At 69.0% G+C, this 23,999-nt stretch overlaps 2 protein-coding genes across 3 annotated transcripts in view; one reads left to right on the forward strand and one right to left on the reverse strand.

The window, feature by feature from the left end:
- SEC14L1 (SEC14 like lipid binding 1) overlaps positions 1–23,999 on the reverse strand; it is a 259,583-nt gene that overhangs the window by 118,801 nt on the left and 116,783 nt on the right. The gene's annotated exons all lie outside the window — the stretch shown is intronic.
- Positions 1–23,999, forward strand: part of SEPTIN9 (septin 9) — a 139,783-nt gene that overhangs the window by 8,181 nt on the left and 107,603 nt on the right. For both annotated transcript variants that reach the window (XM_084861958.1, XM_084861957.1), the window contains exon 2: positions 12,652–13,269. In XM_084861958.1, coding sequence (XP_084718084.1) covers positions 12,652–13,269 — 618 coding nt within the window. The remainder of the gene's footprint in view (positions 1–12,651; positions 13,270–23,999) is intronic.

Here is a 23,999-nt window from a genome sequence, read left to right on the forward strand (position 1 = left end):
CCTGGGTACAGACCCCTGGGTATAGACTCTGGGTGCAGACTCCTGGGTACAGACTCTGGGTGCAGACTCCTGGGTACAGACTCTGGGTACAGACTCTGGGTGCAGACTCCTGGGTACAGACTTCTGGGGTGCAGACCCCTGGGTATAGACTCTGGGTACAGACTCCTGGGTACAGACTCTGGGTGCAGACTCCTGGGTACAGACTCTGGGTACAGACTCTGGGTACAGACTCTGGGTGCAGACTCCTGGGTACAGACTCTGGGTACAGACTCTGGGTACAGACTCTGGGTACAGATGGGAGTACAAGGCCCCAGGGAGGGGCTGGGCGGGGGACAGGCTCGAGGAATCCATGTTGGCCTCCAGACCCAGGAAGGAGCCCCCTTGCTGCGTAGCGATTCCCCCAGGGCAGGGCCGTGTGTGTGTGTGTGTGTGTGTGTGTGTGTGTGTGTGTGTCTGTGTGTGTGTGTGTGTGTGTGTGTGTGTGTGTGGTGGAGTAGGAGGGGGCCTCTGAGTAATGGCGGGGGGGGGGGGGGGGGGCCAGACCTCACTTTGGATCCTCCCAGGAGCCCAGCCAGGAGGCGCGTTCCTGTGCTTTGTCGTGACGAAGCCACAAGAAAAAAACGGCCACCCGGTGGCTTTCTTTCCAAATCCCTCCGTTTTTTTCCCAAATTTGGAGGCTCTCGGGGTTGCTGTGAGGCAGGAACGCTCTGGAGCAGGCCCGGAGCCTGAGGCTTTGTCATCCCTCCGCCGTGGGCTCAGGCGCCGAGTTTGGTCGGGACGGAGCCCGGAGGCCGGCCGGCAGCGACAGGAGACGCTCCGGGGACATGAGTTTGTTGTCATGTTTCAAGTGTGGCCGGCGGCCAGCGCTGAGGGGAGGGACAGCAGGGCCCTGGCTTAGAGGAGGGCACCCCCTCCCAGGCTCTGACCTGCCTCGTGCCTCCCTGCCCCCTCGTCCCCGTGCCCCCGAGTCTCACAGCCCCTCCGGGCTGAGCCCCCTGTGGCCCTGGCCCCTCCCCCATGTCCTGGGCTCGCCGCGGAGTCCCACGGACACCCCAGGAGCAAAATCCAGAAACCAGTGCCCGGCCTTAAACCCAGCGGTGCCCCTCCCGCACACGGCTCTGTGCCCGCCCCGTCCCCTGCCTTCCAGCGCCAGGGGAGTGGGGGGGGGCGATCAGGTGACCCCAGCGCCTCCATCCACACTGCTGGCTGTGGCATCGAGGAGCCGTCTGATGGGGTTGAATGACAGCTGTTCCCTGGGTACCCAGGAGCCAGCTCCTGCAGGGATGGGGTGGGTGGGGAGGGTCTGTCTTGCGGCCGGGGTCTTGCTTAGACGGAGTGGGGGCTCCTGGGGCCGTGTCCCTCTCTCCCCGGTGTCCTCGCCCTGCAGGAGGGGCTGGGCGGGCTCTGGGCACCTGTGTCTGCTTCCCGTCCCCTCACCACAGCCTCCTGCCCTCCGAGGAGCTAGCACGGCCCTCTGCGGCTGGCTTCCCGCTGTCCCCGCGCCTGCTGGGGGGGCTGCCTGAGGGGGGGAGGGAGTCACCCACAGCCCCTCTGCCTGCGCAGGGTGATAGAGGGACTCGGCGCTCTTGCTTTTTGGCGGGAAGAGAGACAGGGCCGGGGCGGGCGGCCGGGCGAGCGGGTCTGAGGGTCCAGGCCTTTGCGGCCGCCCCTCCCCCAGCCCGGCGGGAGATGGAGGTGTTGGCGGTGGGCGGTGGCCGTCCAGGGCGGCGCCTGGTCCCCCGGCTCTCCCGGTGCCCCTGCCTGCGGGCCCCTCCCTGGGTGGAGGGGAAGCCGCCAGAGCCGGGCCCGCCGGCCTCCTGCCACGTGGGTGGCCTTTCCCCGGGGGCCGGGCCCTGCCCGTGTCCCGCAGATCCCTGCGCTCCGGGGAGAGCCGCACGTCCGGGCCAGACCACGTGGGCCGCTGTGCCTCCCGCCTCCTGCCCCACGAGGTGGGCGGGCGCTGTGAGGGGCCTCCGCCTCCTGCCCCACGAGGTGGGCGGGCTGTGAGGGGGTGGGGTGGGTCCCCGCCCCCCGCCGGCCCGGTGCGAGAGCAGAGGCCCGCGCTCACGCGTTTGTGGACTGGGCGGCCGGGGCCGAGGGTGGGACCCAGGAGGGCTTCCTGGAGGCAGGGGCACTCCCAGAGGCCCGGGCAGGAGTTTACCGCAGGGTCTCCAGGCAGGGGTGCCGCTGGCAGGGCCCGGGGCTGCGTGGGCCTCCGTGAGGGGCCTCAGGAGGCTCCAGGCGCCACCGCCGCCCGGAGGGCCTGGGGATGGACGGGTGATGGATGGTGCGGTGGGAGCGCGGCGCCCGGCGTGTTACCGCAGCGAGGCTGCTGCAGGCTCCGCTCCGAGTCTGGCCTTCGCTGGTCAGCCAGTGTCGGGGGGCAGCTGTGCCTTTCTGCTAAGCAGCCGGGGAAATCCGGCCTGGGGTGCGATGGGGAAGGGGGTCATGGCTCGCACTTTCGCAGGCTCCCCCCCTCCCCCCGCAGGGATGAGGAGGGAGGCGGAGCTGGGTCCCCTCCCTCCCCAAGTCCCGGCTTGGGGAGCACCGTGCTGGGGCAGATGGAGGGACGGGACTCGGGGGGGGGGGGACGACGACACTCTTGTATCTGCTCTGGCTGTGGCCCCAGTGAGGCTGGGGGGGCTCGGGTATTTACATCTCTCCCGATATTTGAATGACGAAGCCGCTCGCACACAGCTGCCCTGGCCTCCCCGCTCCCGCCTCCCTCCTCCCTCCGCATTCTTCTTCTCTGACCCCGGGCCAGGCCTTCCAGCTGTTCCCCCTTTGCTCACAGCACTTCCTCTGAGCCAGCTGGTCCTCGTTACCTTCAGACCCAGTGTCTTTATTGAGCACCTACTGTCTGCCAGCCGCCTTTATTGAGCACCTACTGTCTGCCAACCACCTTTATTGAGCACCTACTGTCTGCCAGCCGTGGGCTGGGCACTGGTCCTCCGGAGCCCGGCACGGTGGCCTGGCCGCCAGGCTCCCTCTGGTCACAGCTGGCCCGAGGCCGTCCTGGGAGGCGGACACGGGTCCTCCGGCCCCCATGCCTGCATCTCCGGTCACTGCCGCTGCCCAGACCTGCCCCGGCCCTCTGCTGCCGCCTCACGCGGGCTCACCCTGCTCGGTCTGCTTGTCCGGAGGGGGGGAGGGGAGAGAGCTGGCAGCCCAGAGCCTGGGTCTGTGCAGCTGCCTCTGCTCCCGTCCCGGCCTCGATGCTCTCCAGCTCGATGATGGAGCCCAGCTTGCAGAAGCCGGGGTTGGAGGGGGCGTGCACAGGCTCAGCGGGTGCTCCCTGCCTTCAGAGCTTGGCTTTTAGGGGCCCTGGGATGATGGGGGTGGGGTGGAGGGGTGGGGAGGGGTGGGGCAGTTGGAAGCAGACGGGGGCGATGGTCCATGTGCTGGCCCCAGCGGCTCCCCTGGCCCACGCTGTCGCGCTGGGTGAGCCGTAGCCTCTGCCTTGAAATGGGGATGAGGGTGGATCATGCTTCGGGTGGTCACGGCCACGGAGGGGCTAATGCCACGGACGCCCTCAGAGCAGGCCGCGTGTGGTGAGCGCTCACCGCACGTCGCCTGGCGGGGTCGGGGAAGCAGGCACCGGGTCGGTGGTGGGAGAGGGACCATCTGCGCCCGCCCGGCTGCTGTGAGAGGGCCGCAGACGAGACGTGTGTCTCTCGGGTCTGGAGGCTGGAGTCCAGGACCCAGGAGCCGGTGGGCTGGCGCTCGGGGAGGCACCTCCCGGCTGGTGCACAGTGTCTTCTCGCTGTCCTCACAGGGTAGAAGGGCGTTCCCGAGGGCCCCACCCTCACCTAACCGCCTCCCCAAGGCCCAGCTCCCGACGCCATCACGGGGAGGTTAGGGTTCAGCTTAGGAGTTTGTGGGACCAGACAGTCCATCTGTGGCTGGCGGGGGGGGGGGGGGGGGCGGTGTGAGGCGAGGCCTGCGGGCTCCTGGATTGGCCACCGCCCGCCTCCGTCCTGCCCGTTTCCTGTGGCAGCGAGGTCAGCCTTCCTTCCCACGGAGGCCCTCGGCACACTGGCTTTTCTCGGGGGGGGGGGGGGGGGGGTGCCCTGGGCAGGCGTGGGGGCCTTGTGACCAACACGCCCCCCTCGTCACCTGGGCCTCTGCCCCCAGCATTGTTCGCTGTGCCCTCTGTGTGTGCCCTCCGTGCGTGCTTTCCGTGTGTGCCCTCCGTGTGTGTCCTCTGTGTGTGCCCTCCGTGCGTGCCCTCCGTGTGTGCCCTCCGTGTGTGCCCTCCGTGCGTGCCCTCTGTGCGTGCCCTCCGTGCGTGCCCTCCGTGTGTGCCCTCCGTGTGTGTCCTCCGTGTGTGCCCTCCGTGCGTGCCCTCCGTGTGTGCCCTCCGTGTGTGCCCTCCGTGCGTGCCCTCCGTGTGTGCCCTCTGTGCATGCCCTCCGTGTGTGCCTGCCCTGGGAGCTGACGGGGAGCTGACGGGGAGCGGTGGGGCGGCGCTGGGGCTCCTGGCGGCAGGGGCAGCGCTAGGGTTTCCTTCACTTGGGGGCGGGTGGGGACAAGGTTGTGAGCCCCTGGGTGGGGTCAGGGGGTCACACGCTGCCCCTCAGATGCCCCCTGGGGTGCCCGGCCCACCAGAACCTCCGGGAGGTGGGGACCAGCATCTCCTTCCGTCTGAGCGCACGAATGGCTCGGATGGCAGAGCTGAGAAAGGTCTGGAAGCAGCGGGTTCGAGCCCCAGGGAATTTAGGGGCGAGTGCTGGTGTGGGGCGGTGTGAGCTGGGAGCTGGAGCTGACGGAAGCTTCCAGGGCACACACTGCGGGCTGGAGGGCGCTTGCTGGGGAGAGGCGGCGGGTCGGGTCCTGGGCTCCCGTTCCTCCGTGGCTTTCTCTGCCTTTCGCCACTTTTCTCCATCGCACACGAGGGGGAAGGGCAGGTGTCCTGATTGTTTGAAGTCCATCATGGAGCCCTGGCCGGTGCGGCTCAGTGGATAGAGCTTCGGCTTGCGGGACGCAGGGTCCCCGGTTCCATTCTGGGCGCGGACGTGGGCCTCGGTGGCAGGCTCGATCCCCGGGCGCAGGCTTGGGTGTGTGCAGGAGGCAGCCAGTCCACGTGTCTCTCCCACATCGATGTTCCCCTCTCTCTGCCTCTCCCCCGCCCTTCCTCGCTCTCTCAGAAATCACTGGAAAGATTTCCTCGGGGGATGATTAACAAAAGTAAAACTAGAAGCAGGAAAAGTTGGTCATCAAATTGAGAGAGTGCACCCCCCCCCCTCCCCGAGTGCGAAACGGGCCCTGTGGCTTCCCCAGCTCCGGGCGGTGCTGAGTGCAGGCCGGGCACTGCTGGCGGCAGCATTTTTGGCCGCAGTGGAATGTGGCCAGAGCAGAGCGAGGGCCCTGACCTCTGCCGGGAGGGGGGAGGGGAGGGGAGGGGAGGGGGGAGCGGAGGGCAGCAGAGGGGAGCAGAGGGGCTGGCCGGCCCGGCGGCTCTGCAGGCGGTGGGATTGGGTGGGACTGCCGGCCTGGCTGTGCGGGGCCGGAGCGCCCCTCGCTGGTGGCCGCCACAGAGGGCCTCCGCGGGGTCATCCTGTGTCCGACTGGGCGGGGCCTGCCGTCAGCCCTTCCTGGACTTTTCCAGGAAACTGAGGCTGCAGGGGTCATGTGCCTGGCCTGGGCGGGGCGTAGATGGCGCTCGTGACAACCCAGTGGCCCCCCCCCCCCCCCCCCCCGCGCCCTGGGGCTCCGGCGTCTGCGGCGCTTCCTACCCGCCCACACCGGCTCTCCGCGGCTCTCCGCGGCTCTCCGCCGTTTTCCTGGAGAAAAGGACGCTCCGCCTGCAGTTTCACTTCCTGCTGGCTCTCCCCCACGTCCCGCGGAGGGCCCTGCGGCTGGGGGTGGGGGGGGGCCGTGGACAGTTTCCGGGTGGGAGAGGGCTGGCCCCCCTGGCTGTGCCCCTGTGGCGGGAGGGGGGCGGCGGGGAGGGCGGGGGGGGGCGGGGAGGGCGGGGGGGGGCGGGGAGAAGGGCCAGGCTGCCCTGGGGCTTCCCCAGGCACCGGTGGGCGGGTGGGCGGGCGTGGTTGGCTGCGGGTCAGAGGTTACGGGCTGCGTGGGGGGCCGGGGCAGGGGGTGGGGGTCTCCCAGGGGCTCTGGCAGGAGCTCCCTGTCAGCAGCTTCACTTCTGCCTCCTCCCACGGCCGGAGCAGAGTTGGGGGCCCGTGGACATGGTCCTGGAGGTGGTGTGGGTGCACCCAGCCAGCAGGCAGGCGGCTGAAGGGCCGCCCGAGACCTGCCCCGGAGGCCACACACACACACACACACACCCCGTCAGTCTGCTCACCGCTTCTCTGCCAACCCCTCCTGCCCTGAGGACACAGCGGGCCCAGGCCCTCGGGAAGGCTCCAGGGTTCTGCGGGGCGTGGGGCCCGAGGCCCCGCCCTCATCCAGCCCATTGTGGCTGCCGGGGCCCTGCTGTGGGGAGCACCCCCCCATCCCTCTGGAGGCCTGGGCGCAGCTGGACTCTGGGTGCTGCTCTGAGCAGGGCTGCCCGGGGCCTGACCTCTGCTCCCGGGTCACTGTCCCCTGTAATTAGGCCGCAGCTCACACTGGCCGGGCAGCGCCCACCTGCTGGCCGCCCCGGGCCACAGCACAGCGTGTCCCTCCGCCTCCCCGGGCAGCTGGGCTGGATGGGGCCCACCTGGCCCAGCGGCCCCGGCGCTGGGTTCTCTCACTGCGCTTCAGCCATTCCCAGGCCGGCCGTTGGGAGTAGCCACGACCCGTGCACAACCCTGAGCGTCTCTGGTCGGTCCTGGCCCGCACTGGTCAGTCCTGGCCCGCACTGGTCAGTCCTGGCCCGCACTGGTCAGTCCTGGCCCGAATTGGTCAGTCCTGGCTCGCACTGGTCGGTCCTGGCCTGTACTGGTCGGTCCTGGCCCGCACTGGTCGGTCCTGGTTTGCACTGGTCGGTCCTGGCCTGCACTGGTCGGTCCTGGCCCGCACTGGTCGGTCCTGGCCTGCACTGGTCAGAACTGGTCTGCACTGGTCAGAACTGGTCTGCACTGGTCGGTCCTGGCCTGCACTGGTCAGTCCTGGCCCGCACTGGTCGGTCCTGGCCCGCACTGGTCAGACTGGTCTGCACTGGTCAGACTGGTCTGCACTGGTCGGTCCTGGCCCGCACTGGTCGGTACTGGCCTGCACTGGTCAGACTGGTCTGCACTGGTCAGACTGGTCTGCACTGGTCAGACTGGTCTGCACTGGTCGGTCCTGGGCCGCAGGCAGCTGGGCCGACAGCCATGCAGAGGCTTGTCTGCAGGTCCGTGACCTCTCCGTGGTCGGGGGCCGGACTCTCAGGGGGCAGCTCTTGCAGGGCCTGGCCCTCGGGAAGAGGCGTGTTTGGGGGAGCAGGGGACGGGAGGGAAGAGGCGGAAAGGCTGGGGCGTCAGGGGGCCCCTGGGGGGGGGAGCTCCCTAACTTTGAGACACTGGGAGCTGGGTCTGCGGTTTGTGGTCAGCCACCTCCCAGGGGCTGCCATTTATCAGGGGACCTTTGACCCTCAGAGGCCTGAACGATCACCCCCCTCCCCCCCACTCTCCTGCAGCCTGGCCGCACCCAGGCCTCCTCCCCGCCCCCACCGCCCTGCCCGGCTCAGGAAGCCCTCCTCTTATCTAACCCGCATCTCCCTCTCTCTCTCTCTCTCTCTCTCTCTCTCTCTCTCTCTCTTTCTCTTTCTCTCTCTCTCTCTCTCCCTCTCTCTGCTTCTCCCTCTCTCTGCTTCTCTCTCTCTCTCTCTGCCTCTCTCTCTCTCTGCCTCTCTCTCTGCCTCTCTCTCTCTCTGCCTCTCTCTGTCTCTCTTTCTCTCTCTCTCTCTCTCTCTCTCTCTCTCTCTCTCTCTCTCTCTCCCCCTCTCTGCCTCTCTCTCTGCCTCTCTCTCTCTCTCTGCCCCTCTCTCTCCCTCTCTCTCTCTCTCTCTCTCTCCCTCTCCCCGCTGCACCTTCTGCCCCGTCCCGCCCCCGTCCGGTTCTGGGTGGAGCAGCAGCGGGCGGTGGGGGAGGCAGGTGACAGACCGGTCCAAACCTCCGCTTCCAAACGAGCTCCTGCTCCGTCTGCTCCTTCAGTCAGAGAACAGGGAGTGCGGCATCTTGGGGCGACGTCTGAAGGGGCCTGGAATGACCGGCGCCGCCAGAACCGCAGGGGCAGGGGCAGGGGCAGGGACAAACACCCGGAGGCCGGTGCCCGGGGGTGCCCTCTGAGGGGGGTGCCCTCTGAGGGGGGCTTTCCGGGAAGATGCCCTCCTGGGGGCGTCTCACTGTGAGGGCTTCTCTGGGGGGTGAGGAGGGCGGGCACCGCCAGGGGTGAACCCTCTGCGGGAGGTGGCCCAGTGGGGACCCTCCGGGAGGGGCATGGGCGCCCTGACTAATGGCGGGCAGCAGGAGTGGGCTGGCCGTCCCGTCCTGTGGGGCTGGGTGCGTGGGCCCTGTCCCAGCGGGGGGGGGGGCAGCCGTGGCACCACGTCCACAGACGGCCACGTGGAGGGCAGGCCGGCCTCCTGTGTCCTGTGGGCGCGGTATCTCTAGGCGGGCCCCTCCAAGTGCCACCGCCCGGGCTTCAGACCGGAGAGATGGGGTGTCCCAGGCCCAGCGGCCAGGCGTCCAGCTCAGGCGTGTGGCCTGGCCGGCGGGCTCCGTGGTTGAGCATTGACCTAGGAACCAGGAGGTCAGGGTTCGATTCCCGGTCAGGGCACAGGCCTGGGTGGCGGGCTGGATTTCTGTGTGGGGCGTGGAGGAGGCGGCTGATCCATGATTCTCGTCATGGATGTTCCTCTCTCTCTCTTTCTCCCTTCCCCTCTGAAATCAATAAAAACATATATTAAAAATAGTAATAAATCGAAGCGTGGGCAGGGCCAGCTCCTGCTGGAGGCTCGGAGCCAGGGCGCCTCCTCCAGGCCTCTCTGCTGCCCTGGGTGGTGGACTCTTCACTGGGGTCTCTGTTCCGTGTCCACGTGGCCTCCTCATGGGTGTGTCTCCCCGGGGTGTCACCTGTGCTGTCTCCGAGGACCCTGCCGCTGGGTGCGGGCACCCAGAGCACTGTCATCTCCAGACCCTCTGAGTGCCCCTGCAGAGCCCCTTCCAGACAGCCGCCGCCCGCTCCGGGCTGGGACTCGGGCCGTGTGGGGGCCTGTCCTCAGCAGCACAGCAGCTCCGGGAGGACCTGGCCGGGGGGCTGTGGGGGGGGGGTCTGCCAGCGCCCTCCTTTGCCAGGCTGCTGGAGAGCTTTTCCAGGAGAAAGTGACGTAAAGACGTTGGGGAGTAAGACGAGGGCGGGGATCCCGGGGCCAGCTGTGGCCCGCAGCTGCTCGGGGCTCTGCCCAGCGCCGAGGTCCTGTCTGTATGGGGGGGACCACGGTCACCCTGCCCGCGCCCCGGCTTCGTGCCCTTTAAGGACTGGACGCGCTGCGGAGGGGGGCCGCCCGCCCCTGGCCTGTGTGTGCTCCGGGCGCACCGGCCGGCCTCCCGGGGGCGTGTGGGGAGCAGAAGGGACCCTGCAGCCCCCTACCTTCCGGCCTGGACAAAGGCCCTCACAGAACCAGTGTGTGGGGTCCCCTGGTGGACAGGCCTCCTGGGGACCCTCAGGACGTCCCTGGCTCCCTGGCACATCCCCCCAGGGGACCGCGTGGAAATGGGTCAGCGGGGCCTCCTTTGCCGGGGGAGGGGGCGGGGGGAGGCCAGACCCTCCAGGAGACCGTGCCAGGGGACAGACCGTGCCAGGGGGACAGACCGTGCCAGGGGGACAGACCGTGCCAGGGGGACAGGCCGTGCCAGGGGGACCGTGCCAGGGGGTGCGCCACTGGCCTGCATCGGGTCGGAGGGGCTGTGTGGCCGCAGGGCGCGGCGGGAGGGCCGAGGGGGTGAGCTGTGGGTGCCGCTCGGGCCTCCAGCCTCTTCCTTTATATGGACTTGGACTTGTGTGTTACACCAGCGCCCGCAGGGCCGGCCGGCAGCCTGGCGTTCCCTGCGCAGGCCCAGCCGCTGCCGCCTCCCTCTGGATCGTGTTGCTTTCTGAGGGCCCCGCCCCCCTTTTCCCTCCACACCCTCCCCTGTTCCAGCTTTCCTCCCCACGCCGCCTCCTCCCGGAGCCCCCAGGGGCCCTGAGACGGGCTCCAGTGCCAGGGGGTCCCCCGGTGAGAGCCAGACGGGGAGGGCGGCGGGCACCCCCACCCGCACCCCACGCCCGGAGCTGGCCCTCCCGGTGGGGTTGGGGGTGGGTCCAGCTGTGCCCGAGAGCAGGGCCCCCTTCCTGCCTCCCACCTGGGGCACCGGGCGGAGGGGCGGGTACTAGCCGTGGGGGTGATGGACGTGGGGCAGGGCCGTGCAGTCTTGGCCACTCTGGGGGGTGACCACACACGTACATGTACACACACACACACACACACACACACGCACACACGGTGCACACGCGCCGATGGCACTCACACCGACAACTGTGAAAGTTGTCGCACGGTCACCACCTGGCGCCTCTGCTGTCTCCCCCGCTGCCCCCGCCCCCAGCCCACCGCTCTGCCCTCCCCAGCCCTGCCTGAGCCCCTCCCCCCGCTGACCGTGGTAGCCCGGGGTTCACCCTTCTCATGGCCCGGACGTCATTTTTGGGGCTCCCGAACGTGCCCCCCCGGTCCGCACAGCCCCCCTCCGGGAGCTGCGCAGTCCCTGCCGGGCCTGTGCCCTGTGTCCGGGCTCGGAGAGGCCTCCTGGGAGCGCCGTGGCCGGGGGACCGGAATCCAGGAGCGGGTATTGGGGACGGGGGCTCCTGTGCGGCCCCCCACCCCGGCCGCCTGCCTGCCTGCCCCCCAGCGGGCCGGGGCTTCCGCTGGAATGTGGAGGGGAGGGAGGGCATGTGGAGGGGAGGGAGGGCATGTGGAGGGGAGGGAGGGCGCTGCTAAGAGGGGCCTGGAGAGCTGGCGGGTTCTGGGGCCAGCAGCAGGCGGAGAGGGGGGGGGGAAGGGAGCAGTAGAGCCCTCAAAATCCTGGGCTGGGGGGGGGGTGGGAGCGGCGAGCGAGGGGAGGGCCGGGGCCCTGGGTGGATGGGACTGGCCGGCGGGAAGGAGCTGGTGAGTGTGCTGGACCTGGGCCACCTGCCTGGGCTTCGAACCAGGAGCAGCTGGTCCCCTCTGACTTCTTAGCCCCTCCCCGCCGCCTGGGGGGGAGCAGAGAGGTGTGGGTGTGGGAGTCAGTCCCCTCCCCAGGCCCCCAGGCCCAGGTCTGGCTGGGCCAGCAGGTGCAGGGCGGTGAGGACAGAGAGGGGCTGAGGGGGGCAGCCCGCGCCGGCTCCACCTGATTCCACCAGAAACTGCAGGACCAGACCATGTGCTTAGGACGCGGGCCTTGGAGCCAGCAGACACGCCTCTGGGTCAGCCCCCGCCTCCCCGCCCCTCCCTGCTGCAGGGGCGTCAGCGGTGGCCGGGGCCTCTGGCCGGAGACAGGACCCTGCGTCTTCGGCTCTTGTCTTCCTGTGGGAACGAAGTCAAACAGAGACAAGGAGCAAAGGCAGGCGAGACTGTATTTCAGAACAGGAACCCCCTCAGATGTGGCCTGAGCGGGTGACTAGCCCCCACACCGAGGGAGGGCCTCCTGGGAGCCCGCTCAGGGGGCTGGGGGACTTACACCTCTCACTGGCCTGGCGGTCCCTAATCTTATCTCTCAGAAGGATGTTTATCTCCAGGCCCTGGGGCCCCTTCACCCGGGGTCACTGCTCCTGTCAGACTGCGCCCCGGTCTTCCCTGCCCCGGGGGGTCTGTTGTCTTCAGTACCTAACTTTGGGGTGTCACCTCTCACACATATTTCCTCCGAGCCTGACTGCCTCACCCAGCGCATATCTTTCTAGCTGTCCACTCTTTTTTAAAAAAGAACAAACACATTTTTATTGATTTCAGAGGAAGGGGGAGAAGGAGAGAGAGAGAAACATCCACAATGAGAGAGAATCGTGGATCAGCTGCCTCCTGCACACTCCCCACTGGGGATCGAGCCCACAGCCCGGGCATGTGCCCTGACCAGAATCGAACCCGGGACCCTTCCGTCCGCAGGCAGACGCTCTATCCGCTGAGCCACACCGGCCGGGGCGATCTGCAGGCTCTGTAGCAGGAACGTGGCCCAGCTGGGCCTCGGCTTCCCCCTCTGTCCCGGGGATACCGGCTTTGTGTGTGGCGGAGGGTTGTCTGGGTGCTCAGGGCGAGTGCGCGGCCAGCCAGCCCTCCCTGCGTGCGATGCTCGTGTCAGCCCCTCGCGCCGCTGTGTGTGTGACGGGCCGTGCTCCCGCGGTTCTGAGCGGCCGGTGCTGCCGTCCGGGGGCGTGTCCCTGGCTGCTGTGGCTGTGGGGAGGGAGGGGTGGCGGTGGCGCGTTTGCCGATGGTGTTGTGTTGGGCGCGGGGGAGGAGGAGAGAGGAGGCCACGGGAGGAGGAGGTCAGGCTCCCCGGTCCAGGCGTCCCGGTGGGAAACGTGGAAACGTGGCCGGTCCACGCGTGGTCTTGGCGGGACGGCGAGGCCGGCACCTTCCGGCTCCAGCTTTTCTCTCTCCCCGAGACGGCTGTGCCTCTGAGTCTCCTGTAGAGGGGGCTGCCCCCCGAGAGGTGCCGCGGGCCGCACGCAGGCGGTCCGGGGTTCGAGCCCCCGCTCACCCCCCGCTCTGTCTTCCAGCCTTGAAGAGATCCTTCGAGGTCGAGGAGGTCGACACGCCCAACTCCACGCCGCCCCGGCGGGTGCAGACGCCCCTGCTCCGGGCCACCGTGGCCAGCTCCACCCAGAAGTTCCAGGAGCCGCCCGCCCGCCATGCCGACGCCCTGAGCCAGCGCTCCCCCAAGCCGCCCCTGCGGAGGGTCGAGCTGTCGGGGCCCAAGTCCGAGCCCATGTCGCGGCGCACGGAGCTCTCCATCGACATCTCGTCCAAGCAGGTGGAGGGTGCCGGGGCGCCCGGGCCCTCGCGGTTCGGGCTGAAGCGGGCGGAGGCGCTGGGCCACAAGGCGCCCGAGCCCGCGCCCCGGAGGACGGAGATCACCATCGTGAAGCCCCCGGAGCCGGCCCACCGGAGGGCGGAGGCCCCCGCCGCCGCCAAGGCCTCCGAGGCGCCCGCCGCCCCCGCGGCCGAGCCCGCCCCCAGGAGGGTGGAGATCCAGGTGCCCAGGGCGGCCGAGGCGCCCGCCGCCCCCGCCCCGTCCCTGGAGAATTCGGAGTCCACGCCGCTGTCGCAGCTGCAGAGCAGGCTGGAGCCCAGGCCCCTGCCGCCCTTGGCCGAGGCCCCGCCCAGGAGCCTGGACGGTGAGTAGCCCGGTGCCTGGTGTGGCCGGTGCCGCCCGGGTGGTGCTGGTTGGGGGCGGGAGCTGCTTTGCCACGGAGTTTTGGAGAAAAGCGGAATGGGGGCGGGCGGGGGCGGCGTCCATGGGGACCTAGAACTCTCGGGGCCAGCGGCCGCAGCGCAGGGAGCACACTGTCCGGGCGGATGGGCCCGAGGCGGCAGGTGGCACTGAGCTGGGCTCCGGGAAGGACCCAGCACGGATCGGGCTGTCCAGCTGCTGCTGGGCGAGCCGGGCCGGCGGGGCCGGAGCCGGGGCCGGAGCCGGGGCCGGGGCCGGAGCCGGGGAATGAGGGCGGGGCGTGCGCTCCCCGAGGACCGGCTCTCCCGGCGCCTTCCGGGGTTACGGGCCCGGGGCAGGGGTCGCAGCGGCCCTGGGAGTGCCTGGCAGAGGCCACGGTCCCGGTAGGGGCTGGGGAGTTTGGGGGGTCCTGCCCCCCGAGGTTTTGCATTGGAGGGAGGCTGGGAGCAGAGGCCAGGACACAGGAAACCTCATCTCTGCACCCACAGACTCTCTGGGCTGCGGGGAGGGGCCCCCGAGCCGGGGGTCCCCATGATACAAGCCCTCAGCGACGTTTGGGGGTGATCTGATGAAGGGGGGGGGAGGAAGGGGCGTGGGGACTGTCCTCAGAGGACCGAACCCAGACTCAGGCTCACTCAGGAGGTTCCGGGAGCTGCCCCAGGGGAACCCCGGGGGACCCCGGGCTCCTGGGCTGTGTGCGGTGCCGGCTGCGCGGTGAGCCCATGCCCGCGGGTCTGTCTGCTCGCCGGACTCTGGGCCGGGAGTGCTCAGCAGGTGTTTAGGGCGTTGGGCAGACAGGACGTGCTGGGTTTTGATGAACCTGCCGGAGTGACTATTTTTAATTGTGGTTATAACACATGACATAACCTACCCCCTTTGACCGCGTTCAGTGCACAGCTCAGCGGCATTAGGCACATGCCCATCGTGTGAACCGGCCCACCGCCATCTCCAGAACTTTCTCTGCCCCGCCCCCATCGCACAGTCACACCCACCCCCAGCCCGGGGGGGGGGGGTGGTGGTGGGGGTGGACCCTCCCCCGCTCCGCTCCCCGGCTGTGCGTTTGGCCGCGTTAGGCCGGAATGGAAGCGGTCATAGCGCTTGTCCTCCGTGGCCGGCTGTCCCTGGGCGGCGTGTGCTCACGGTCTGCCGTGCGGGAGCCGTGTCGGGGTTCCTCCCTGTGCAGGCCGGTGTTCGGGGCTGTCCGTCTCTGTGAAGGACAGCGGCTGCTTCTGCTCGGGGGCTTGTGCTCAGTGACCCAGGGTGCTCGCCGCTCCCAGGCCCGGCCTCCACCTCTTGCTTCTCCTGGTTGAGGGCCTTTGCCAGTGGCCAGTGGGCGTGGGGACTGGAGGGCCCCTGGCTGCGCCGGAGCGGGGTGTGGGGTGAGCTCTGTGTTCTGTCTGAGCGGGCGGCCGGGCTGAGGGCTGAGGGCTGAGGGCCGGAGCGGGGCGTGGGGTGAGCTCTGTGTTCTGTCTGAGCGGGCGGCCGGGCTGAGGGCTGAGGGCTGAGGGCCGGAGCGGGGCGTGGGGTGAGCTCTGTGTTCTGTCTGAGCGGGCGGCCGGGCTGAGGGCTGAGGGCTGAGGGCCGGAGCGGGGTGTGGGGTGAGCTCTGTGTTCTGTCTGAGCGGGCGGCCGGGCTGAGGGCTGAGGGCTGAGGGCTGAGGGCCGGAGCGGGGTGTGGGGTGAGCTCTGTGTTCTGTCTGAGCGGGCGGCCGGGCTGAGGGCTGAGGGCCCGCCTCTGTGTGGGTCTGCTCGCTCCCACGTCATCTCCCTGAGCAGGACCCTGGTGCCCTGAGGACAGGGCCCGGCGGTGTTTGGGGCGGGCCCGGGAGGCCATTTCCTCGGGTCCGGCTGAGCTCCGGTTGGTCCAGCCTCTGGCCGGATACGTCCCCCTCCGGGGGGTGAGGTGTTCACACTCAGCGGGTCAAACAGGATGTGGCGGGAGGCGGCCGCCGGGCCGGCCAGGTCTCGGTGACAGCTGGCGCTGGGTGCGCTGGGAGGGGTCCCGGCTCTGGGGGCACCGGCCAGGGGTGTCCGCTGGGGTGGCAGGGCCCTGGGTCAGCGGGCGGCGGGGCCCAGCTCAGGGTGTGCGGGGCCGGTCGGGCTGGCTGTGGCTGGGCAGCGGGACCCCAGGAGAGGACGGGCAGTGGGACCAGGAGCAGTGAGGGGGCGGCGTGCCAGGAGCACGGCTCTGCCCCCGAAGGGGTGGCCCCGAGGGGCTCCCCAGGCAACGGCGGGCGAGGCCAGCATCGGCCTGAAGCGCGGGAGCGTGGCTTCTCCGTGGAGACCGATGTGGCTCGTCTCTCCGAGTGGGAGTGAGCGCCTTCCGCAGCCTCCAGACCCGCTGCCCCGGAGCGGCCCCCGACGCGGCCCCCCGAGGGGGGTTCAGCTCCCCTGGCCGGGCCGTCACCGGTGCGACTTTGCCAGTCATGTGTGTGCATGCGTGTGAGCTCACAGGGTGCCCATGCCCGGACCCGTGTCTCCCCGGCCGGGACGGGCTCTCTGAGACGGTGCTCACCTGCGGGGACCCTTTGGGCTGGACGTGCGCACTGGCCGGGGGAGGGGCTGGCTGGCCACCGGGGGAGGGGCTGGCTGGCCGCGGGGGAGGGGCTGGCTGGCCGCGGGGGAGGGGCTGGCTGGCCGCCGGGGGAGGGGCTGACTGGCCGCGGGGGAGGGGCTGGCTGGCCGCCGGGGAAGGGGCTGGCTGGCCACCGGGGGAGGGGCTGGCTGGCCGCCGGGGGAGGGGCTGGCTGGCCGGGGGGGAGGGGCTGGCTGGCCGCGGGGGAGGGGCTGGCTGGCCGCCGGGGGAGGGGCTGGCTGGCCGCTGGGGAGGGGCTGGCTGGAGGGGGGGAGGGGTTGGCTGGCCGGGGGGGAGGGGCTGGCTGCGGGGGAGGGGCTGGCTGGCCACCGGGGGAGGGGCTGGCTGGAGGGGGGGAGGGGCTGGCTGGCCACGGGGGAGGGCGGGGGTGACTCACTCGGGGAGGATCTTTCCTCTTCCCGCAGGGTCTGGAAGGAGCCGGGCAGGAGGGGGCAAGGCCCACTGAGGCGGGGAATGTGGGCCCTGGACGTGAGGCCAGAGGTCCTGGCGTGTGCTGGAGGCAGGGCTTTCCTGGGGGGCCGGGGGGGGGGGCGCGTTCCCGGAATCCGTTGCCGTGGCTTCTGGGGGCCCAGGTCTGCTCCCCTGCTCCGGCCGCCGCCTCTTCCTCTCCCTCCGCTGGTCCTGTCCTCCCAGTCCTCCCCGGCCCACATCCTGTCCTGAGCGGCCACGTCCTGTCCATCCCTCCTGCACCGGGCACTCCGGCCTTCCGGTGGGGGCCGGCGGAGAGCTGAGACGGCCGCCCGCCCCCGTCCTGCTCTGACCGCCCTGGGTGGCACCCTGCCCCTCGCACCCGAGGCCCAGCTGGCACCGCGGGGCAAAGGGTCAGGGAGGGAGGGAGCTCCGCACCCTCCGGTCAGACGCTCAGCCCTCTGCCTCCGCCTCCGGGAAGCCTTCCAGCTGGCATTGGTGCTGGACAGGCTCCCAGGACCCCAGCTGAGTGGCTCCCAGGCTGACCTCCCTGAACACGGCACCGACGAAATCTCAGCCCCCTCGGAGCCTTCTCCGGCCCCCTCGCCCCGGGGCCTCCGCAGCCCAGACTCCCTCTGTGTGGCGGCCACCTCCCTGCCCCACAGCTGGTCTGCTCGGACCTGCTGACCTCCCGACCTCCCACCTGGCTCCTCCTCACAGCCCTGCTTTTGAACTCCTATGCATCCTTCAAAGCCCAGCTCGAGGGCACCTCTCCCTGACGCCCTCCCACGTGCGGAAGCAGCCTCGTCTCTGACTCCCAGGCCTATTCCCGTCGTTCTCGGGTGTAATACGCGCGTGGGGCTTGGGTGTGAATTGTTTGTATGTGGGCCCTCTTTCCTCTGCCAGAGTGTTTAACCTAGAAAGGGGGTTAGCATCGTACCTTTCCTTTGAAACCCAGGAAATACAGAAATTAGAAACGAAAATTTACCGATGACTGAACTTTAAAAAAAAAAACACGTTTTATTGATTTTTTACAAAGAGGAAGGGAGAGGGATAGAGAGTTAGAAACATTCATGAGAGGGAAACAACTATCAGCTGCCTCCTGCACACCCCTTACTGGGGATGTGCCCACAGCCAATGTGCATGCCCTTGACCAGAATCGAACCTGGGACCTTTCCGTCTGAAGGCCGACGCTCTATCCACTGAGCCACACCGGTGAGGGCTAAACTCATAATGTTCGCTCTGTATTCTTCAGAATTCCCTCCGAGCCCCCACAGATTCTAGGTTACTGGAGGGGGTGGGGATGTCTGTGTTTTTAAGAACCCCGTGTGCTCCGTAGAGGAATGTCGGAGCAGCAGAGGGGAGGCCTGTTCTCACCCCGCCGGCAGATACTTCTGGTCAGATAAGAGCCCGCAGACCTGCCCCCGCAGACCTGCCCCCGCAGACCTGCCCCCGCAGACCTGCCCCCCGCAGACCTGCCCGCTCCCCTCTGGCTCCAGGGCTGTTGCTTTCTGAGGCTGCTGCCGGCCTGCACCTGGCACCTTCCAGCCGTCCCTCGGTCACCGCTGCCCGGTCACCGCTGCCCGGTCACCGCTGCTCGGCCACCGCTGCCCGGTCACTGCTGCCCGGTCACCGCTGCCCAGCCTCCGCTGCTCGGCCTCCGCTGCCCGGTCACCGCTGCCCGGTCACCGCTGCCCGGCCTCCGCTGCTCGGCCTCGTGTGGGAGTGGCCCCTCAGGCCCTGCTCTCCCGCTGCCTCTGCCCGGCGGCTCTGGGCAGGGCTGGGAGTCCATCCCTGCCCCCCACTTCCCTCACACACACACACACACACACACACACACGCGCGCGCGCGCGCACACACACACACACACACACACACACACACCCCCGCTCCGCGCTGACAGCAGCCAAGTTTCCCGGGGCTGCCTTATAAGGCGGGCACTGCCACACACTCCGCTCTGGCTCTCTGCCGCTGCCTGTGCTCACGGCCCTGGGGGCCCTGGGGGCCCTGGGCCAGCCGGGCGGTGAGTGGGCATCCCGTGTGGAACCCAGCAGAGCTCTGGGTGTGACGGGCTTTATCTTAAGGGACTTCGGCCCCCCCCCCCCCACACACACACACTCAGTTTCTCTGCCGTCACGTGGGGGAGAGGCTAGGTCTGCTGGCCCAGTGGCCTGAGCCTTCCAGGTGCCCGTTCCGGCGTGCCCGGGGCACGCGTGGCAGTGAGCATGACCGGGTGAGGGTCTCCATAGGGTTTCCCTCCGACTAAAACTACCAGAAATGCCCGGCCAGGTGGTTCAGTGGTTGAGCATCAACCTATGAGCCAGGAGGTCAGGGTTCGATTCCCGGTCAGGGCACAGGCCCGGGTTGTGGGCAGGGATCCCTCCCCAGTGTGGGGTGTGCAGGAGGCAGCTGATCGATGGTTCTCTCATCACTGATGTTTCTCTCTCTCTCCCCCTCCCTTCCTCTCTGAAATCAATAAGAACACATTTTAATAATAATAACAAACCCCCCTAGACACATTCTTTGTTGCGGGGAAGGCGGACCCTCCTCTGAGCCGCCCCTGAGGCCCTCACACCTGGGCTGGAGGCAGTAAGCCCCACCTGTGGGGGGACAGGAGGCTGGAGGACCTGCTGGAGGAGCTGCCGGACCCAGGTGCTGCCTTCCCGGTGGGGCAGAGGAGGGACGGCAAGACCCACCTCCCGTCGCCGCCCACCCAGCCGCCCTGCCCGGGGTGCGGCCCCGCCCGGGATGAGGACGGGGGCGTGGGGAATGCAGCCCGGCAGCTGCCGCATGCCTTCACAGCGGGCACAGCTGCGGCGAGGCCTGGCGGGAGGCGGGTCCCGCTCTGCGGCTCTGACCACCCAGCCGGTCCCGACACATGCACTGGGCGAGCCGCCCGCCGTGTTCCTCCCGGAAGCCGAGCAGCTGCCACAGGAGCGGCTGTGTCTGCGCCCCCCGCCCGCCCGCCGGGCAGCTGCTGGGGAGCGGCCGGCACAATGGGGCCGCTGTCCGGGGGTGCCCGGCCAGACAGCCCCGCTCTGTGCCCCGTGGACAGAGGCACATTCAGCACCAGGGGGGGCGCCCACACCCCCCTGCACCCTGCAATGCGGGCAGCCCCGCGCAGCCCCTGGGGTCCAGCCGTCAGCCTGGAGGGTGCTGGTGGGCCATGCGGGCCTGGCGTGGCTGTGTGTGGCTGTGTGGGGCCGTGTGTGGCTGCGTGTGGCCAGGTGGGGCCGTGTGTGGCTGTGTGTGGCTGTGTGTGGCTGCGTGTGGCGCCCCTCCCGCTCCTGTGCCGTCTCTGCTTGGGCTTTCCTTGGCCTGGGCTGTCTGCAGGAGGTGGGGGTGGGGGTCACCGTTGCCCCCTGGCGTCCCAGGGCACCTGGAGCTCTGGGCTGTAGGTCTGAGCGTCTTCGAGGGGAGAAAAGCGGACACGCCCCTTCCCATGGCTGTTCTGGCACCCGGGGTCCCAGGGAACCCGCTTTGGGAATCCCCGGCCTGGGAGTCCCATGTAGTTCAGTGAGACCAGGAGGACGCAGGTCCGGAAGTGGCCCTGGGGGTCAGCCCGTCCTCTGCCTCCTTCCAAAGTGACCCCCCGAGGTCCCGACTTCGCTGTGGACCGTGTGAGAGCCGGGGCCCAGCGCGGACGCCTTGTCTACTCGTTGGCGGGGGACATGGTCCCAGACCCCTCTCCTGCCCTGCACAGCCCGGGCCCGGATGCCAGGGCCCCTCCCTTGTCGCCGGGCAGGTGTCTCCCCCCCCCCCCCCCCCCCCGCAGCCTCAGAGCGACCGTGCCCCCAGTGAGGCCTCCAGGGCGGCTGGCTCCCCGCGGCCTGGGAACTCGCCTGCAAAGCTCCGCTCTGTCCCCAGCCCCGCTTCCCCTCCCCGCGGCCTCCAGTGCCACCGGCAGCGCAGGGCCGTCAGGGAGAGGAGCAAAGGCCGGGGTCCGGCAGGAAGCCCGCCTCCTCCGCCCTCTCCCCAGGGCACTCATGGCCTGGATTGTGCAAGCATGGCGGTGCCGCGTCACGGGCGAGGCCTGTGTAAATACAGAGGCTCTGCGCGCACAGATGGGCCCAGACCTCTGCACCGGCTGTGTTTTTCCATTTCCCACCCCGCGGTGTCCGCGCGCCGCCCGCTCCTCCGACAGCTGCGTGCCGGCCGCCCCGCCGCCCGCCGATCCCCTGCCTTCCCCGCGGCACGGGGCCTCCCGCGGGGCCTCTGTCGGTCTGGCGGGCGGGTGCAGGATCGACTGCAGAGTGGGCTTTCCGCACCGAGGGTGTTCGCTGCAGAACCCTGAGCCTGGCCCGGCCCGGTAGCTCCGTTGGCTAAAGCGTCGTCCCGGTCATCCAAGGTTGTGGGTTCGATCCCCGGGCGGGGCACGTACAAGAAGCAGTCAGTGAGTGTGTAAAGAAGTGGAACCACAAACCGATGTCTCTCTCTCTCTTTCTGTCCCTACTTCTCTCTCAAATCAGTAGGTACACATTTAAAGAACAATGTTGAGCTGTGTTGGGCCTCTAAAGCGATACGCCAGTTTCTTGTACAATATATTTTATTGACTTTTTACCGAGAGGAAGGGAGAGGGACAGAGTTAGAAATATAAATGAGAGAGAAACATCAACCAGCTGCCCCCTGCACCCCTCCCCCCCTCCCCAACTGGGGATGTGCCCGCAACCAAGGCACATGCCCTTGACCGGAATCAAACCCAGGACCCCTCAGTCCACAGGCTGTCGCTCTATCCACAGAGCCACACTGGCCAGGGCCCAAACAGGGAGTTGAAACCCTCAGGCCGTCCAGCGGGTTCTTTCCTCTTTGCTTCTGGGGTCCCGTTCTGCGTGGAGGCCTCTGCATTCCGAAATCACAGGAGGAATCCCGCCCGGTTTTCATCCGGTGTGTTTGCGGTTTCCTTCCTGTGCGCCGGCGCCAACTGCTGGCATGCTTTTGGGCTTGCCCAGCGAGACGGGGGTCTGGGCCGGTGGGCGGGACCGGGCGGGCGCTGTGTTCCTCGGTGTCAGGGTGCGTCTCCCGCGCCCGCTCTGTCCGGGAGCCCGTTCGCAGCCAGCGTCACTCCGGGTTACAGCGTCCCCGGGGCTCCCGGGCCACCGTCTGAGCAGGATACTGTTGTGGGAGCCTCCTGCGTCAAAAACGGAAAAAATGTTCCGTGTGAGGTTTGTCCCTCATAGTTTACATCCTTTTTCTAGAGAAGCATCCGGAGAGCTATTTCAAGCCCCTCCGATGGGACTGTGGGGAGGGGCGGTGGCCTGGGGAGGGGGTGGGGAGGGGCCAGGGGCCCGGTGCTGTCCGCAGAGGTGGGCTGGGTGCGGCGCGGTCTGCAGTGCGGCGTGATGACTGTTCGGGGTTTGAGTCCCTGGCTCCTCGGGTGGCGCCCCCTACAGGGGACCCCGTGGTCCAGGAGGGTTGGGCTTCAGGAACCTCAGGTTTCGGGTCTGAGCCCAGAAGTCCCAGGTCCCTCTGACAGGCCCCCCCTTCTCCGGGTGTTGCCGGATGACCGCCCGGTTAAGGGCCGCTACTTGCGGGCAGGCCTCCTGGATTCCAGCTCTGGCCCTGCCTTGCCCCTCTGTGCCTCAGTTCCCCATTCACAGAGCTGTTCTTTTGAGGCGCTGAGAGGCTGGCTGTGCGGAGGCCACAGGATGGCCCTGGGGCATTCCTGAGCCTCGAGCAGCAGGTTCCGGCTCAGAGCTGGGCTCAGGGACTGACTCCAGCAGCAGCTCCGCCCTCGATGATCACGGGGGCGGGGGAGGAGGGATCGAGGGGGCCGGAGGGCATGGGGGACAGTGGACGATGCCTCGGGATGGCGAGAGGCAGGAAGGCTAGCTCGGCTCTCGGAGCCTGTCCCGGGAACGGGGTCAGCAGGCCCGCGGAGGCAGGGACCAGGGTTCCAGGTCCTCACGGGGGGCGGCATCGGCCGCTGGCGTGGCGACCAGACACGTCAGAGCCGCTCGGCAAAGCGTGGCATTTTCCACAAACACGCATGTTTCCCATCAAAGCTCCGGGCTGGAGGGCTCCTGGCCGGCCGGGGAGGCTGATGGAGGTGCAGATACGGAGCCGTTCTCTGCATCCCGGATGCTCCCTGTCTGAACACGCGGGTACGGGCGTGCTTGTTCTCAGGTGTCCCCACACCTCTCCCTGCCCCCCAGCCCCCAGCGGCCTGTTCCCGCCCGAAGCCTGCTCCCCGGGCCCTCCACCTCACCCACCCCGTGCCCATAGCCACACGCATGACTCACCTCCTGCAGCAGAAACGGGGGACCCCCGAGGAGGGCTGCGGGGGGACAGGCGTCTGGGCTGTGTGGTCCCCCCCCCCCCCCCCCCCCGCTCCCCGGCCCATCACACTGACAGACCAGCCTCCTCCTCTGGCAGAACTTGGGGTGTCGGTCCCCTCCTGTGCCCAGGGACGGGGAGCACCTTACAGACAGGGAACCGAGCTAGAGGGGTGGTGAGCCCTGCCCACTCGCGGGCGGTGCCCACCTCCCTGCACACCCAGGGTCCGGAGGGGTAGGGTGGGGGTGCGGCGGGGTGGGGTGGGGGGGACAGGGGACACGTTTCATGCTCAGGATCTCCCCCGGGCTCCGGGCTAAGGCCAGGCCTCCCTGCGGTGTGGCTGCCGCTGACTAAGGCTCTGGCCGGCGGGAGGATGGGGAGCGGGGAGCGTATGCCTCTCAGGCTCGGGTTACAGCGGCTGAGGCACCTCCCAGCGCAGGGCCTGAGCCGCGGCCGCTGCCGCCTGCACTGAGGCGCTGGCCCCACCCCAGCAGGTGAGTCCAGGCTGGGCGGTGGGTGTCTGGGTGGGCGTGGCGGCCGGCTGGCCTGGCCCATCGGGGCCTCACGTCTTCGGCAGCCGCCCCGGGGTGGGCGTGCCTCGCAGCCTCTCCAGGGAGGGTGATGGGCGGCCGGTCCGCTGCAGGGGGACCAGGGGGACGGGCAGGTGCGCAAACAGGGTGGACCTCGCGTCCAAACCCCAGCTCTGCCGGCCGTTCCTGTAAATGGCTCTTCCGGTCAGAGGGGGGAGCCAGGCCAGAAGCACGGGAACCCAGGTCCCGTCACTGCATCCCGCAGGAGGCTGCGGGCCCAGGCCCTCGCGGCTCACCGTGCGTGCGCGGCCTCGGCAGCATTCGCGCCCTGGCCTCTGGGTGGGGTGGGGCCCTGGCCGCCCTGGCTCCCTTGGTCACCGCACAGCCCACCTGAGCCTTCAGCCCGGGAGGCCCAGGCTGCGGGGTGGGGTGGGGTTAAGGGGGTTCTGTCCGGGCCTGGAAGGCCCGGGCGCCTGGGGCCGGGGCGCCCTGGGAGCCGTGTCCTGTGGAAAGGCCTCGGGACCAGGGTTCCTTCTTCCTCCTGCAGTTCCCGCTGTCCCGGCCCTTGTCCCTCTCCCCTGCGGCTCACAGCTGGCGCGGGAGGGCTTACTGGTTCTTCCAGTTCCACATGCCTGTGGCCACAACAGTGAGGTGCTGAGTGAGATCCTCATCTGGGCTGGGCGGGCAGGGCCGAGCCACCGGGCCGCTCTGGCAGGGTAAGGCTAGCTTCCGGGCCGTAGATACTCCTGTGGTCCCATTTTCCAGATTGGTAAATCAAGGCACAGAGAGCCTCAGCCAGTTGGCTGCAGCCCCACAGCCATGAACAGCCTGGATTTGAACCCTGGGGAGGCCCAGCCGCGGCAGAGGG

This window comes from Pipistrellus hanaki, assembly GCF_964339955.1.
Source record: "Pipistrellus hanaki genome assembly, chromosome: 16".
NCBI lineage: Eukaryota > Metazoa > Chordata > Mammalia > Chiroptera > Vespertilionidae > Pipistrellus > Pipistrellus hanaki.